General features: G+C 31.5%; 2 protein-coding genes across 5 annotated transcripts; both read right to left on the reverse strand.

The window, feature by feature from the left end:
- Positions 1–1086: 1086 nt before the first annotated feature.
- Positions 1087–16307, reverse strand: nab (NGFI-A-binding protein homolog). Of its 4 annotated transcripts, none has more exons than XM_070644139.1 (6): positions 15846–16306; positions 15594–15695; positions 4574–4675; positions 3625–4511; positions 1895–2122; positions 1087–1837 (listed from the first exon to the last, which is right to left on the reverse strand). In XM_070644139.1, the coding sequence occupies exons 1-6, from the start codon at positions 15874–15876 to the stop codon at positions 1616–1618; spliced, it is 1572 nt and encodes a 523-aa protein (XP_070500240.1). In that variant the 5' UTR covers positions 15877–16306; the 3' UTR covers positions 1087–1615. The 4 variants fall into 4 exon arrangements, with proteins under 4 accessions (XP_070500240.1, XP_070500239.1, XP_070500238.1 ...); XM_070644138.1 differs by lacking the exons at positions 15594–15695; positions 15846–16306 and adding exons at positions 10242–10343; positions 10494–10955; XM_070644137.1 differs by having other exon boundaries at positions 15594–16307.
- LOC139093294 (protein masquerade-like) lies at positions 13175–14385 on the reverse strand (the record flags this gene model as incomplete). Its single annotated transcript, XM_070643974.1, has 2 exons — positions 13175–13802; positions 13868–14385. Coding segments are annotated over 2 exons (684 nt in total), but the record flags the coding sequence as incomplete, so codon positions are not given.
- Positions 16308–17675: the final 1368 nt, after the last annotated feature.

Consider the following 17675-nt stretch of genomic DNA (forward strand, 5'->3'; position numbering starts at 1 on the left):
GGACTAACAACCAAGAAAGGGGAATGCAACTAGTTCTAGTTGCAAATACAATTTGAATATTAAACGGCAGTTTATATTTGACTAAATTACAAACTCTAAACTTCACATTTTTCCGTTGACTGGAAAGCTCACTCCAGCATTTTCAAATCTATTCCTTCCACAAACGTCATCTCCAACTGACATGCGCAAAGGATGCTGTAACATCTTTTATATAAACAAAAATAATTCATGCCATCGAAATTTAAAATTCTTCCTTTCAGGAATTAATCAAGTCCATAGATTTTTATTGCATTCTTTAAACCTTATTTCACTTTTTTGACCTTGTCAATTCATAAGCCCGTTCCTGACTCCAAATGTATCCTGTGTCTGTAATTGAGCAAACTGCGTTGTAGTACCTTCCTTGTGAACGGCAATAGAGATATGCTGGGCATTTACATCGAAAAATTTTGTGAAATTCTTCTTTACAGATCTCATTATATCCACAAGTTCTCTATAGATTTAAAACTTCAATTATATAATGGATTTTAAGGCACAGACATGAAAAATTTCTCACCTCCGCTTGAAAAGTTTTCACAGTTTTGTCAACAAATGATTGTGATGTTAGTACGAAGACGCAGAACAGTAACACTAAAGCTAGATATTTCTGTTGGATTTAAGAATTAGTATGTGAATTATTGTTAAATAAGTGCTGACCTACCTTCATAATTTTAATATTTTAAGTTAAAGTTCACTTTTGTTGCAATGTGAGATGTTAAGATTCTGAGTCTGTTGACATTGGAATGGAAATATTGTTGTAATTTGGTACTTCCAGTGAGAAATTGAATTCATGTTGAATTGACGGTTGGGTTTATAGAACACGTGGTTTGGGGGAATTTCAAAGTCTGCTAGGATTTTGCTATAAAAGTCGACTCGACTCTTTATAAAGTTCGAGTCGATTTCGAGCTCTAATGAATAAGAAGGTCTTACAATAGTTCAAGTAAGATTTTATATTAAAAATGATTTATTTTCAGTTTTTAAAAATTTTATTCTACAAAAATTATATCAAAAATTTGAATAAAAAGTTTAAGGTTTTCCAGGTTTGTTGCTAAATTTGTCAAAAAGTTTTGTATAGATTATTGAAACTTAACAATTAGATTATCATCTTTATTTACAGTCTTTATAGTTTTGTTATCTTACGTATTGAAATTTAATCTAAGATTCATTTATTACCTATCTAGTTATTGATTTTAAGTATAATAAAATAATAAAAGAAAGTCTATAATAAAAGAAGAATTGATTTATACCATAAATATTTACATAAAATTACAATTGTGTATAGAAAGATGTCTTCAAAAAAAGAAGATTATTTTTAAAGGGTTTCAGTTCCTTGGTGCAGTATAACAATACACAAAAATGAGACTAGGGTGAGAAATGAATGTAAATTTCTTTTCATACTCTTTTATGCTTTATTAAAGAAAAGGGGACTAGACCAGAAAATTTTGTAATAATGAGATGAACATTGCCAAAAGTGTTGCATTGTTAACAAAAATTATGTGTGCAATAACTTATTTTTGCTCAATCAAAAATCAATAAAAATGGGATCATAAATTTAAAATTATTAGTGCATGTTGATAGCTTATAGATCAGGTGAAACAACTTCTCGTTTAATTGCGATTGATTCAAATGTTGGACTCAAAGCAAGTGCTGGATTTGCAATAGCAATAACATGACCTCCTGATGATGAGATCACTTGAACACCCAATGGACTATCGTCCATGGATTTCTGATTTTCATCTGGACATTTGTCAAAGTATTCGGAGTTTGTGTCGAATGAGTCGCGATCGTTTGTGTTTCCGTTCTGAAATTAAAGTTTGACATTCAATAATCTTTCGAGTAAACAGAAATTCAATCTTACATGGACTGGCGATGAGCTGGAACTGAATGAGAATCTCGAGTCGGTATCTTCAAAATCAGAAGTTGCATAACGACTAAAGTTCTTCATGAATGAATCTTTAAGCTGTTGTTGACTGATCTGCTGAGATGCACTCAAGACGAGCGACAATTTAGTCGCTTCCGATAGATCAAATGGCTTCAAAGAAGTTGCAAACATGAATGGCTTCTCGCGATTCTCTTCGGAAATATCCTTAAAATGAGAAAAATTGACATTATTAAAAATATTGCAGTTAAAGAGATTGATGATGAGCATTCCAATTAATCATGCATGTAAATAGCAATAAAGCATAGAAAATATGAAAATTATACATCATTAGAAACATATAATTTGAATATTATTTAAAATCCTTAAAAATTATGCATCATCAAAAGACAAACAGATGTCTTGAATCAACAGAAAAATTCTCAAGCATCAAAATCACATTAAGGAGATTGAAGGAAAAAGGATTGAAGCATCATCATTGGCATCTTTGCATATCATTAAAAAGAAATGAATGCTTAGAATACCTCAGAATAAAAGTTAAGGATGCGTGAAAGGATTTGCATACTCAAAATATAAGATTTTGCATAAGCGGTATAAGTAATTGAACAGCTATTAAAAGCAATAATTAACAAATGAAGCAGCATAAGTATTAAAATCGGATCACACGAAAAGCAAATTCCAGCAAATTCTAATAAGCGAGATCTTTATTGCAGCCACTAATAAAGCAAGAGTTATGAGATTTTCTTATGAAATTTAGTAAGCGATAGAAAGCATCTATAAAGCAGATTAACTAAGAAGCATAATTAATTGCGTCAAAATTGATCATAATACACGATCATTCTACTATTTGCAATTTTGGAAGTTGAATTCTTGATTCCCAACTAAGTCCATTTGAGCTACAATTTTCTAGTAAAGATGGGTACAAAAAGCATCAGCTCCAAATTAACCCACCGAATTAACAACCACCAAACCATTTTTATCACAATGATAACTATAATACAGAACATCATTTTCGCCACATGTCTACCTCTAAGGCATACCTAGAGATAGAAACTTTTCCCGAACTGCACAAATCCGTTAATGATTTCAAAATCCGTCTTCTGGTCAACATGTCTCTAGCATGGAGTCAGATTTAAACCATATCCAACACCAAGTCACAGTCTTGTCGACCTAGATACGGATTTTGATCGATCAACTGATTTGTGTCATTTGACAGTCACTGAGAAGTCAGCAATGTTTAGCCAACTCACTAATAAGCGATACCCAACAACAACCATGGAAGAGGAACAATAAAGCAACAAATCAACAAGAAGCAACTACATAAAGCGAACAAGATTGCCAACAATAAAATACATAGATTCTTAAAAAGCATCAATAAATATATAATAAGCATTTGCTAAGATTGCACTACTTGTCTACAATCAAACTTATATCCAACATAAATAATTATTTTGATTCTAGAAAGCATGTGTGTGGTTAAAATTCAAAAATATACTTAAATTTTTTTCATTTCTATTAAGAAAAGCATGTTAGCATAAGAAATAAAGCGTGTTAAATTTGTGTGCCTAAAGCCAAGAACCATTATAAGCAATAATAAGTTGGTGATGATAGCTGTGAAGAAAAGCATAATAAAAGCAGTTTAAAGTAAGAAAAAAAGCAGAAAAGCAGTTATAAGCAAAACTCGAAGTGTCAAGGTTGATTTAACTCACTTTTCCAGGATCAGTGCCTGATCCACTTGCCAGTCGTGAACGTTTACTTTGTTGCTGTTCACTATCATCACGACTTTGACTTTGACTCATTAAACGAATTGTTGCCGAATGTCCAAAACCAGAATCCCGAACAACTTGACGTGCGAGTGGAAAGAGCTCATCTCGCCGTGTCAGTAATGCTGGAATAAATTTACAAATTTGAGCAGCTGCCTCATTTACACAAACTTCATGCAACGTCAAAGGCTTTTCGGGTTTTCTTTTACAATCAAATCGTCCATAAATTGCTGAATATTTTCTAATTTCATCCATTCGTCGAGGATCAGACTCGCTCATTGCTATAACTTGTTCTAGCTCACGTGCTGATCGCTTCTTAATGTTTTGTGTACGCGGTTCTAATTGTGGTAAAGTACGCGCTAAACGTTCAGCAGATGAAATTATTCGAGAGATTTGTGAATCTGTAAGAGTTGGATTGAGGGACGGAACTAAATTTGATGACGATGATGAGGACGAGGATATTGTGGGTGGAGTTCCAAATGAAGGAGCAGTTAAACTACAAAAACCATGAGACGAACCGGTAGTTGTCGTACTTGTATGTGAACCTGAAAATCCTGGAGAGACATAAGAAGGACCTAACGATCTCTGCTGCTGCTGTAATTGCTGTGAAATACTTCCAGGCTCGGGATGGAAAAGTATCGGAGGTGGAGGAATCGAAATGTCACTATTGGGAGTCATTTGAGAATGAAAGAGTGAAGGATTTATCATCCATTCGTGGAGAGCCTTTTGAAGTCTTCGAACATGCAACGGTTTCGATGCCATTCCAACTAGCGCCATTATCTCAAGAAACTCTTCTTCACCAGCATCACACAGTTGCTGCACATCGTCGCCACCTACAAAAAATTCATGAAAAATTACCAATCAATGGATTTGCAATAACAATATTTGCACTTACCCATTTCTAATAGAGTGTCATAATATGCAAGTAGACTTGCTCTCTGTAATACTCTGTATAATTGAAGTTCAGCTTCATTTGAGGGGTTCGACGTGTGTACCACTGCAAAGAAAGAAGGAAAATACAATAATAAAGCATAATGTTATAGAGTAAACCACACCTTTCGTCTTAACTACCTGAATTTACTATTGTTATAAGAAGAAGATTTAATGCTAGCGGTAAGGGGAACAAGAGAAGCTCTTTTGTTATACAAAAAATTATAAATTCAATATTATTTTTCTAGAAGATTTGATGATAACACTAATTATGCGAGGCACGCATACGTGATAAATGTAAAAAGACGAAAGTTTGTCAAACTGATAATGATATGGTCAGTGAAATGACATTCCTTTTATCATCAATCATTTGAAATTATATTGCAATTTGACTTTAAGCTGTGGATGTAATTGAGTTGTCAGGAAGACTGTCATTTAGTATGGTTGGTTTATATTCGAAAGGTTATTGATCTAGACTGATGAGTTGATAGAAATTTTTGGAAAATGTTCAATAAGTCTGTTGTCTTATCGTCCGTAATGCGACTATACCGAACAGTGCAACGTTTTTGCTAGTCGCCGTATCAACGGTAAGCTATTAGAATTTTGAAAATATTGGCGGACCATCGATGGAGTCAACTTTAGGATCCATTTGAGGAATGCCATAGATCACAATTGATCTGAACGACAAGCGATGTGAGTAAGTAATGCAAAGTTGCTTCGACGGCAGCGTGGTGGCTGATTCCGTCCCAATTTTTACGGTGAATAATGGAATTTGTCAGATCATATCGCTCTGGTATGTGACTGACCATACTTATCAATCTTTCAGTTTAAATCGAGAAATACACTTATAAAACCTCAAAGTCTAAGTCAGCAAAAGCATTTTAGTTCTAAAGAATCCAATTCCCATGCAAACTCAGTCTCAGAAACCCACCGACAACCCTCTAACATTCTCACCCAGTCACTCAAAAAAAGATGATCATTAAATAAATTTTTTATAAAAAAAAATCTAACAAATCATTCCTCGAGCTCATTTTTTACAGCATTATCAAGGATGATTGCCTTCGCTGAACTTTTTTTTCTTTCCATTTTTCTCACGAATTTACTATCATATCGCATGACGAAAAAAAAAAGTCTTTCAATTGTTTCTTTCACTGCTTAAGGTCGTCGTTCCCATCATCATCGTAGAGAAAAAGGAACCGAAACAGCATCGATGTAGGACAAAAAAAATCTATTTGCATAACTATCATTCAGAAAGTATAAACAAAAAATAATTAATCGATCGTAGACGAGACTCACACGTTTCTCCTCATAAGGAAGATTATTCAAATTTTTTCTATTATTCTACGTTTTTGTTTCTATCCTAAGGGCGCATACGATAAAAGCTATGCATAAAAAACCCACATAAGAAGTCTGTGGATAAAAAAATAACATCCCGAACATCTTTCCCCTAAAAAACCAGTTTCGTTACCTGATTCACGACTCATCATTTTATAACCTTTTTCTGTATGCTGTATAGTATGTGAATCGCGGACCCCGGTCAAAAAAACTGTATGTGAACAATGGAATATGCAAATAAAGGTATGGATGTAGACAAAAGGAAAGACTTTGAGAAGAAATAAAGAAAGGGTTAGCAGCATTTTTTGTGTGTGGACGTTTTTTATCTTTAATGATTGTTTTTTTTGTGTGTCTCTTTGCTAGATGCATTAAAGATTTTTTTTATGCTGTAGAGGAACTGAAGCTGATTCTAAAGATTTTTTTTTTTTTTTGATGTTTGAACATTTTTTTTTATGAAAAAGGATAAAATGCTGTTTCGTGAGAATCTAGCTTTAATAGCTAGACATGCAAACATGGGAAACAATAAGATGTAATAAATCTATCTTTTTTTTGTACAATTTCAATTTTTTTTTTTGATAATTTTGTTGCATTAAGAACAAAAAAATTTGAGATGCTTAATAAAATTTAAGATTTGAGAAGAAAATTCTCAGAGAAACGAGTTTTCATCTTGATTAGAACTAGATGTGATGAAAAAATTTAGATTTGTCATGGGATTCAGCTTGCAGGAATATGAACTAGATTTTTTTTGTTATTTCAGATGAATCTTAAAGATGTTCATTAACAGTTTTGTCAGAAAATAATTGACATTAAGGTCACTTGCAAATTCGTTAAAGTTAGTTGAAAATTGCGGAATTTTCAAAAATTTAATTTAGATTTTAAATTCATTAATTTTTAATTATTTTTTCCGAAACTCAGTATTGAAACTTCAGTTTTTGAAAAATTGTCAACTTTTGCGAAATTTTGAGATTGCAAAAAAGTAAAATCAAATTTTGAAAAATTCCGATAAAAAATTAAATTTTTTTAAAATATTTTCAAAACAATTTTCTAATCCAATAAAGAAAAATATGTGCAAAAATCACTGCAATTTCTTTATTATGCATATAAGTATTATTCAACCCCAATTTAATAAACTTCAACTTGCAATTTTGAAAAGCTTTATTCATGCAAATGTTATTCATCATTCATGGCAATTGAGTTATTATAGAAATTTGATTGATTTCGCATATTTTAAATATTTTCATACATTTTAGTCAATTTAATGATAGTTAGGGTTTGTAAAATTAGACATTTGTATGAGCCCGTTGCGGTTTTGGATGTGTAAGACTCCAATTTATGATAAGTAAGTCATCGATAATTTGTCAAGTTACGTTATCAGATAAGGTGTCAGAAAATTATTATTAGAATTTAGTTTATTATTCATTCTGTCTGTCATTCCGTCCTAAGCTTCACTACTTATTTGTAAGATTTGTTTTCATAAGAATAATTTTTACCATTCCCAAAAATGCCAAAAATGCTACATGACTTTGGGGATTTTTAGTCATTTGTGCTTGTATTAATTTTTAGAGAAATGTGACTTAATCAGTAAATTTTAGAAACTTGCCAAAGGTGTGATCAAAATTAATCTAACTTAAATCATGTTTTTGATACGATTAAATCATGTCGCTTCTATCCCGAGTCGCAAAGAAGCAATAAAGATCATTTGATCTGCAAACTGCTGCAAAAATTTCTGCAATATTCTCAGTATCCGGAATTCTTATACAAAATCCAGATTCAATTTTAAATCAGCCAAAAATCCTAGTTTTTTCGCTTTTTGAATCCTCAATACCTCATTAAAAAAACCACTACAATAATTCAGTAGTAAATTACACATATTTTTGCAGCAACAAAAGCTGAACTTCTTCTTCCATCCAAGTTAGTTACGCTTCTATTCAAGAACATAAATATGAATTATTCCGAATCAAGGATCATTCTACAAAATTTTTCAATATATTAACACAAAGTCACCCCTTCTAACTAACTGTAGAGTTGAATAGTTTATATGTACATAACAGCACAAAAAAAAGAAGTATTATTTGACAAGAGCCGATCGGGGTCGTTAAGGTAAAGATGCAGAAGGTACAGCCTTCTATTATTTTATCATGTATGAAATTTTTCTCCTAGCTTTCTTCATCCAATCAGATCTCAATTCTGATGTGAAAAGGAATTTACAATAAGCGCATATGACGGGATTTTTTTATTCCAAAAGGTAAGCAAAAAAAGGAATGAAGAAGAAGTAAAAATTCGTTGCAATTTAAGAAATAAGAAATAAGAAAGGGTCGGGACAGAAAGGAACTAAAAAAAATGTCTCATAAATGAAATAAAGCCTTAAATCGTAAAAATGACATTGCATGAAAATTTTTGCTGATTTCTTAAAGCAGCACTCATCATCATGGAAACACTTTTTGCTCTTAATTTGTCTGTATTCTTAATTTTTTTTATTTCGGCTGTCGTTGCGCGCATTTCATTAGTTGCCGTATTTGATGAAATTTATGGATGCCAGAAATTCCGTTTGCTTGCTGGCTTTCTTTAAAAAAAAAAGAGATGCTTTTGTGGCTGTTATGTTAATTTTTTGTGGGGTGAGTTTAACGCTTCTTAAAGTCTTTGTATTCTCGACTGATTATGTGTAACCGTTTCTTAAAGAAAAAAACCGTTTCGAGGCCATATGGTAACCCGTTCTAGATCTTTTATTCAAATTTCTCGCTCTGGTTTTCAATGGGCCTTACATATGTCCGGCTCTCGGTGTCTGATTTACGCATAGTTCCTCTTTTTTTCTTATTATTCATAAATAAATACACAGTGGATGAAGAAAGAATGATAATTTCAATTGTTGCTTGACGATCGTCTATTCAAATTTAATAAACAGAAGGCTCACAAATGAAGCAGTTGGACTGTTCATTGTGATTATTATTCACGTTCAATTGAAGATGTTTTTGAAAAGGATATGAGAATTGAAGGATAAAAAGGACTCATTGCGCGCTTATTTATAATTTTAGATCCATTGTAGTACATTTATTTCAAGAGCATGTGCTGGTTTATCGTTGGGATCTTGATATTAATCTAATCTTGAGTTGATTTTTCGAGGTTATGTGAATTGCTTGGTGAAATTTTGACTGAACTTGAGGTTACTTTGTGAGATTTTGAATAATTTGTTAAATTTGTCAAGAATCATAGAAATCCGTGAGTTTATGAGTTCGAAATATTCTGATTATCAATTTTCTGTTTAACAAGGCAGACAAAATCTAGTTTGCAAATAGATTAAGCTAGTTTATCAAGTCTATATCCTTAAAATCAAAACTAAGACACTCAACAATTAAACAAAACAAACAGATTTTGAATCAAAGTTTGAAAACGACGAAATTTCTATTTTTCGCATAAATTTCCTCCTTCAAGTCGAATCCTTTACGACACAACATAATCGCTAGACAATCATTCCACTAAGAACTTTAAATTCTCCCTTTGAACTTTAAAAAAACTTTAAAAATTCCAATCTTAGAAAAAACTGAATTAATCTGATTTCTAAAATCACAGCCAACTTAGTTTTTTACTTCTAAACACAAAATTATCCCGCGACTTCCAGCTTATTTTTTCCCTCCAGTCTTTAACCATTTAACATCTATCAGAACACACAAAAAACTAAATCTCAAACCACATAGCTTGAGACTTTTTTTCTTCTACTCAAGAAAAATGTGCAATTTTTTGTTATAGTTCAGACAAAAAGGAGCCACACGAAAGTGGCTGTAGAATAATATTTTTTTATCGTCTTGTGCAAATATTTTTGTTGTCGGTGTCTTTCATCACATCTTCTTAACTGACTAATATCTTGATCTCAATTATTTGAACATTTTTTAATGCTGTCTTTAGCAAAAAATGCATGAATTAGTTGTCGCGATAGTAAACAAGAAGTTTCATGTAATTAATTATCTAACATTGATTAATTTTTATGTTTCTTGACCGTGGAATGTGTATTGAATGTACGGTTGGGAATCTCTTGGGATGTACTGGGAGGAATCAGCAGTTTAAGACTATTACTTTCAATTTTACAATCAAGAAAATCTAAGTAGACTTTGAAAAATTGATGCAGTACTTTCTGCATCTAAATTTAGTTTATAAATGTTTTTGCATCAAATTTCTGAAGACGCGAACTGTTTTTCGTCCACAATTTGACCAAAATATTGAAATATTAAACTTTCAGCATCAAATCTTCATCCATAAAAAGTCTTACTCAATAATTTGAAAAATTAATAAATTTATCCACTTACTTGTACCATTACAGTTCCTACTAAGGATTTTTCCAGTTGGTGGAGTCAAAATTGGACTCGAAACGGTTGACGATGAGACGCGCTTAGGTGTGTGATGTGGATCTGTAGAAGTTGATGAGTAAGTTGTAAGTAAGGCACTAGAAGTAGTTTGTGTTTTATCGTCTGATGATGTTGGATCGACAATGACTGAACAACTTAATCTAGTCGATGGCGGTGTACTTGTAATAATTGTAGACGTTGAAGTGATATTACCCGATGTTATAGACGGTATTGATGAATCCATTTACACAGTAACGAATAATTTTATAAATTTTAATTTTTTTTTTGTTTGAAAATCACATTGAGGATAAAGAAAAGAAAATGAACCGAATTAATTTCACGAGCATAATTTAGAAAATAATGAAAATTTTAACTAATTTTACACTAAAATACCAAAAAAATTAATCTAAAAGCCAAAAATGTGGTGAATTCAACGGAAGGAATTTTGAATATGCCGGTAATAATTATTTCTATAAAAGCAGAGGAGAACTAAATTTTGGATATAAAATTAAACTAAAAATCAAAATTAAAAAATTTTTAAGTTTTTTCCCGCTTTTTTTCACTTTTTCAAATTTTTCTAATTGTCCATTTAATATTTTTTTTAGTAATTGCACAATTCCAATAGAATTAAATCCTTTTGGTTATTCCAATTTTTTCAGAGCACAACCTCTCAGTTTAATAAGAAAATGATATCTGACCGTAAGTCCATAGACTCAACATTTTTTTAAAAAATCCGTTCCTTTAAAAAGTGAATTAATTGAATTTTTGTTTCCCTTTTATGTCTTATTATTTAAACATCAAATGCTACTCAACTTCTTTTACTCCGCCTTAAAGCTCAAGTTCTTCTATTTATTCAATAAAATATTCAGTTTTTATAGCATCTTGCAGCTCTCACACTCTTTCTCTTTAATGTTATGATTCATGTGTATGTCGAGTTATTTGTTGTTTCTTATTCCTGTATGATGCTATAAAATATCGCATGTTATATGCTCGTATATGTGGTGGAAGAGGGAGAGAAATTCTTATAACTGAGATTTCTTTTGATTCTCACGTGTTGGGAATCTTATAGGAAGTTTATTGTATGTTTGTATAGTATGAGCTATGAACATGCTGACTTTTGAATGTTTGATGATTTTTAATTAAGGTGAAATTTGGATTTTAAGTAATTGAATAATCAATAGTGTTGATCATATAAATGGATGAAAGTGTAAAATAGGACTGGCTTATCGATAAATTTGAGTTCGAATCTCTAAAAATTAAAATGATTTTTTATTCGTCTTTCAAAGGCAAACTTTTTTTAGTTTTTTACAGGCAGATTTGTTTTTGGCAAAATTTTCAGATGTGAATATTGTTTCCAGTCCTTTTTGCATTCTTTTGCTTTCTTTTTACGTGTTGCGTACCACTTTTCACACAGGGTTTGGATAGGCTTTTAATCTATTCTTTAAAGGGCATGTCTCGGTACAAAACTCGGTCCCCAGCATTAAATTTAGTGGTAACAGGGAAAATTTGATATTTGTTCAGCTTCAAATCAGACTTTGGATTCCTCAATCACCCAAATTATGTTTAAGACTTGAAAAGAGTTACAACTGTCCCGAACTAACATAAGTCAGTTGATTGATCCCTGGATCTCTGGAATGGTGCCAGATTAAAATTCAATACAGCACCAAATCAGAGTTTAGTCGGCCTAGAATCGAATTTTGTCATCGTTTAACCAACTTGAGGTATTCGGATCTGCAATTCTTCCAAAGATTCATCACTTATATTTTCCCATACATCATTCCCAGCTTCAAACTACAAAAAAACAACATTATGAGTCGTTTGAAGAATTTTTATTGAACTCCGTTTTGTCTAAACGATAATTTATTTCATTTCTCGATCACTTTTTGCTCATCAATTGCCGAATTTTTTTTTGTTCCTCACTTCTGTTGAATGATACAAAGTTAAGGCCTTTTTGGTTTTGTCTGTTTAGAATGAGAACTGAAAGTATAATTTGTGCGTAATATTTATAAGAAAATTCTATGTGGAGACGAAGCACATATATTGTTTTTTTGTGCTTACTGTCCATGCCATCTTCAGAATGCTTAATGATTGAAAAATAACAAAAAAAAAGTTGGAATTTCAACGTTTCCCATCGAGCATTATCAAAAGTTAATTTTTTTTTGTTCCTTCATTCCTAATACGTAAACGTTAGCGTAATCTCTCATCATGTATCTCCATTTGCTGCTGTGTGCTACATTTTTATCGGTATTGTATTGATGACGGGAGGAAAAAAAATTCTATAAATATGTAAGAGGACAATGAGAAGTAAAAAACGTAAATTCTCATGTGCACTTTTTACTTATGAGCAATTCTCGAATAACAAATATCAATAACATTATATATTTTTTTTCCTTATTCTCTTGCCTTGTTGATGAACATTAACTCCTTCGATCTTTTTTTTCTCCATTTTTATCTCATATTGCTGCAGAGAGTCTCAATATTGGAATTGAAATAAAGCATCTTTAGATCTGCAAAAACGAGTCTGTCGCGAAAACTTTTTTTTTACCTCCTTTCGTTCAATTTTTCTTTAAATTTGCCGGTGTGCAATGCAATGCAATACATAAATTAACTTTTTATCGCATCAATCTTAAAACATTATCGTGAATCTTATTTTTTCTGTTTTAATAATTTTTTTAAACATTATTTTTATTTATATTATAAAAAATTTTTATTTCTTTATTTTCTTTTCAAAAAGTTCATTTTTTAACAGATAAGGTTCCTTAGAGATTCTCACAATTTATAGGTCTAGTTTGGCTATGGGTATAATCACTACTTTCTGCCTCATAATATGTATTCAGTTAAAATTCTGCTTCAAAATTGCATTCAATAAAAAAAAGATGCAAAAATCCTGCATCCAAAGTGTATTCAGTAAAAAAAATGCAAAAAGTTCTGCCTCAAAAGTGTATTCAGTAAAAAAGATGCGAAAATATTTCGCTTCAATAATGTATTCAATAAAAAAGGGCAAAAAGTTTTGCATCAAAAGTCCATTCTGTAAAAATATGCAAAAATTTTGCCCCAAAAGTGCATTCAGTAACAAAAAATGATGCAAAAATGTTCTGCCTCAAAAGTGCATTCAGTAAAATGATGCAAAAATTAATCCAAATTCTGATTCTCAGTACATGACCATACACATAGTTCACCAAAAAAAATATCTTCTCAAGTGAATGAAAATGAAATTACCAGTCTTTTTCAAATCTCAATCTCATCCACCAAAAAATTTCATATGCAATAACTTAATTCTTAATTCCATATTATATAATAATATTAGTAACATTCCTAGTTGAGCCTAAATAATAAATAATTTAATTTTATAAATATTATAAATTATTCACACTTATGATTTGATTAATCCATCCAATAAATGATGACACTTTGACATATACACCAGGAACATCTTGTCTTCCACATCCGAATCCCCAAGACACTAAACCAGCTAGCTCGAAAAATCCATCATCTTGACACACTAGTGGACCGCCGCCGTCACTAAGATAATTTTATCATTTTGTCAGTCAATTCAATGTCTACCAATTAGTCATAGATCTACTTACCCTTGACATGCGTCATTATTCTCCTCTCCACCAGCACAAAAGCTTGATGCAGGTAGGATAAAGATTTTCTCAGTCACAGCATTAATTTTTCTAATACATTCAGTATCACTGACAATTGGAATTTCTGCTTCACGAACTCTTAATGGAATTGGACCTGACTCTCCCATATAACCATATCCAGTTACTGTACAACGCTTGCCAGCCGCATGATTCACACCTCTCGCTGGTAAACAGACAAGACAAACTCCTTCACGAAGTTCAGCTTGACCGCTAAGCTTCAAAAGTGCAATGTCATTGTCAAGTGTCTGTGAATTGTGATTGTGATGGATATACGTTGTGGCAACACGAAGAGTTTGAGCACCAGGACTTCCGTGCTTTCTTGTTAAATCGTAATCTCCAACACGAACATATATGGCGTCGCCTTGTCTGACAATATTTGTGACACAATGTGCGCCAGTCAAAACCCATTGTGCATTTATTTCAAGAGCATGTGCTGGTTTATCGTTGGGATCTTGATATTAATCTAATCTTGAGTTGATTTTTCGAGGTTATGTGAATTGCTTGGTGAAATTTTGACTGAACTTGAGGTTACTTTGTGAGATTTTGAATAATTTGTTAAATTTGTCAAGAATCATAGAAATCCGTGAGTTTATGAGTTCGAAATATTCTGATTATCAATTTTCTGTTTAACAAGGCAGACAAAATCTAGTTTGCAAATAGATTAAGCTAGTTTATCAAGTCTATATCCTTAAAATCAAAACTAAGACACTCAACAATTAAACAAAACAAACAGATTTTGAATCAAAGTTTGAAAACGACGAAATTTCTATTTTTCGCATAAATTTCCTCCTTCAAGTCGAATCCTTTACGACACAACATAATCGCTAGACGATCATTCCACTAAAAATCTCAAATTCAACTATTGAACCTTTAAAAAAAAGTTTAAAAATTCCAATCTTAGAAAAAATTGAATTAATCTGATTTCTAAAATCACAGCCAACTTAGTTTTTTACTTCTAAACACAAAATTATCCCGCGACTTCCAGCTTATTTTTTCCCTCCAGTCTTTAACCATTTAACATCTATCAGAACACACAAAAAACTAAATCTCAAACCACATAGCTTGAGACTTTTTTTCTTCTACTCAAGAAAAATGTGCAATTTTTTGTTATAGTTCAGACAAAAAGGAGCCACACGAAAGTGGCTGTAGAATAATATTTTTTTATCGTCTTGTGCAAATATTTTTGTTGTCGGTGTCTTTCATCACATCTTCTTAACTGACTAATATCTTGATCTCAATTATTTGAACATTTTTTAATGCTGTCTTTAGCAAAAAATGCATGAATTAGTTGTCGCGATAGTAAACAAGAAGTTTCATGTAATTAATTATCTAACATTGATTAATTTTTATGTTTCTTGACCGTGGAATGTGTATTGAATGTATTGTTTGGAATCTCTTGGGATGTACTGGGAGGAATCAGCAGTTTAAGACTATTACTTTTAATTTTACAGTCAAGAAAATCTAAGTAGACTTTGAAAATTGATGCAGAACTTTCTGCATCTAAATTTAGTTGATAAATGTTTTTGCATCAAATTTTTGAAGACGCGAAATGTTTTTCGTCCACAATTTGACCAAAATATTGAAATATTGAACTTTCAGCATTAAATCTTCATCCATAAAAAGTCTTACTCAATAACTTAAAAAATTAATAAATTCTTACACTTACTTGTACCATTACAGTTCCTACTAAGGATTTTTCCAGTCGGTGGAGTCAAAATTGGACTCGAAACGGTTGACGATGAGACGCGCTTAGGTGTGTGATGTGGATCTGTAGAAGTTGATGAGTAAGTTGTAAGTAAGGCACTAGAAGTAGTTTGTGTTTTATCGTCTGACGATGTAGGATCGACAATAACTGAACAACTTAATCTAGTCGATGGCGGTGTACTTGTAATAATTGTAGACGTTGAAGTGATATTACCCGATGTTATAGACGGTATTGATGAATCCATTTACACAGTAACGAATAATTTTATAAATTTTAATTTTTTTTTTGTTTGAAAATCACATTGAGGATAAAGAAAAGAAAATGAACCGAATTAATTTCACGAGCATAATTTAGAAAATAATGAAAATTTTAACTAATTTTACACTAAAATACCAAAAAAATTAATCTAAAAGCCAAAAATGTGGTGAATTCAACGGAAGGAATTTTGAATATGCCGGTAATAATTATTTCTATAAAAGCAGAGGAGAACTAAATTTTGGATATAAAATTAAACTAAAAATCAAAATTAAAGAATTTTTAAGTTTTTTCCCGCTTTTTTTTCACTTTTTTAAATTTTTTCTAATTGTCCATTTAATATTTTTTTTAGTAATTGCACAATTCCAAGAGAATTAAATCCTTTTGGTTATTCCAATTTTTTCAGAGCACAACCTCTCAGTTTAATAAGAAAATGATATCTGACCGTAAGTCCATAGACTCAACATTTTTTTAAAAAATCCGTTCCTTTAAAAAGTGAATTAATTGAATTTTTGTTTCCCTTTTATGTCTTATTATTTAAACATCAAATGCTACTCAACTTCTTTTACTCCGCCTTAAAGCTCAAGTTCTTCTATTTATTCAATAAAATATTCAGTTTTTATAGCATCTTGCAGCTCTCACACTCTTTCTCTTTAATGTTATGATTCATGTGTATGTCGAGTTATTTGTTGTTTCTTATTCCTGTATGATGCTATAAAATATCGCATGTTATATGCTCGTATATGTGGTGGAAGAGAGGGAGAGAAATTCTTATAACTGAGATTTCTTTTGATTCTCACGTGTTGGGAATCTTATAGGAAGTTTATTGTATGTTTGTATAGTTTGAGCTATGAACATGCTGACTTTAAATGCTTGATGATTTTAATTTAGGTGAAATTCGGATTTTAAGTAATTGAATAATCAATAATATTGATCATATAAATGGATGAATTTGTAAGATAGGAATGGCTTATCGATACATTTGAGTTCGAATCTCTAAAAATTAGAATGATTTTATCTTCGTTTTTCAACGGTAATCTTTTTGGAGTTTTTTACAGGGAGATTTGTTTTTGGCAAAATTTTCAGATGTGAATCTCGTTTCGAGTCCTTTTTGCATTCTGTTGCTTTCTTTTTACGTATTGCGAACCACTTTTCATCCAGGGTTTGGATAGGCTTTTAATCTATCCTTTTAAGGACATATGCTGGAACAGGACTCGGTTCTCAGTAGTGAATTTAGTGGTAATTGAGAAAATTTGATATTTGTTCAGCTTCAAATCAGACTTTGGATTCCTCAATCACCCAAATTATGTTTAAGACTTGAAAAGAGTTACAACTGTCCCGAACTAACATAAGTCAGTTGATTGATCCCTGGATCTCTGGAATGGTGCCAGATTAAAATTCAATACAGCACCAAATCAGAGTTTAGTCGGCCTAGAATCGAATTTTGTCATCGATTAACCAACTTGTGGTTTTCGGATCTGCAATTCTTCCAAAGATTCATCACTTATATTTTCCCATACATCATTCCCAGCTCCAAGCTACAAAAAATCAACATTATGAGTCGTTTGAAGAATTTTTATTGAACTCCGTTTTGTCTAAACGATAATTTATTTCATTTCAAGATCACTTTTTGCTCATCAATTGCCGATTTTTTTTTTGCGTTACTTCTGTTGAATGATACAAAGTTTTATAAGGCCTTTTCGATTTTGTCTGTTTAGAATGAGAACTGAAAGTATAATTTGTGCGTAATATTTATAAGAAAATTCTATGTGGAGACGAAGCACATAT

This window comes from Chironomus tepperi, unplaced genomic scaffold, assembly GCF_022539635.2.
Source record: "Chironomus tepperi strain 1889 unplaced genomic scaffold, CSIRO-AGI_Ctep_v1 contig_335, whole genome shotgun sequence".
NCBI classification, from domain to species: domain Eukaryota; kingdom Metazoa; phylum Arthropoda; class Insecta; order Diptera; family Chironomidae; genus Chironomus; species Chironomus tepperi.

What these genes read in the sequence shown, in the direction of transcription:
- nab (XM_070644137.1), bottom strand. Translation starts at nt 15,876, where the DNA reads ATGGATTCATCAATACCGTCTATAACATCGGGTAATATCACTTCAACG. An exon ending in TAGGAACTGTAATGGTACAA is followed by an intron (nt 4,676 to 15,593) that starts GTAAGTGTAAGA and finishes CTTTCTTTGCAG; the next exon opens with TGGTACACACGTCGAACCCC. An exon ending in CCAGCTCATCGCCAGTCCAT is followed by an intron (nt 1,838 to 1,894) that starts GTAAGATTGAAT and finishes CTTTAATTTCAG; the next exon opens with AACGGAAACACAAACGATCG.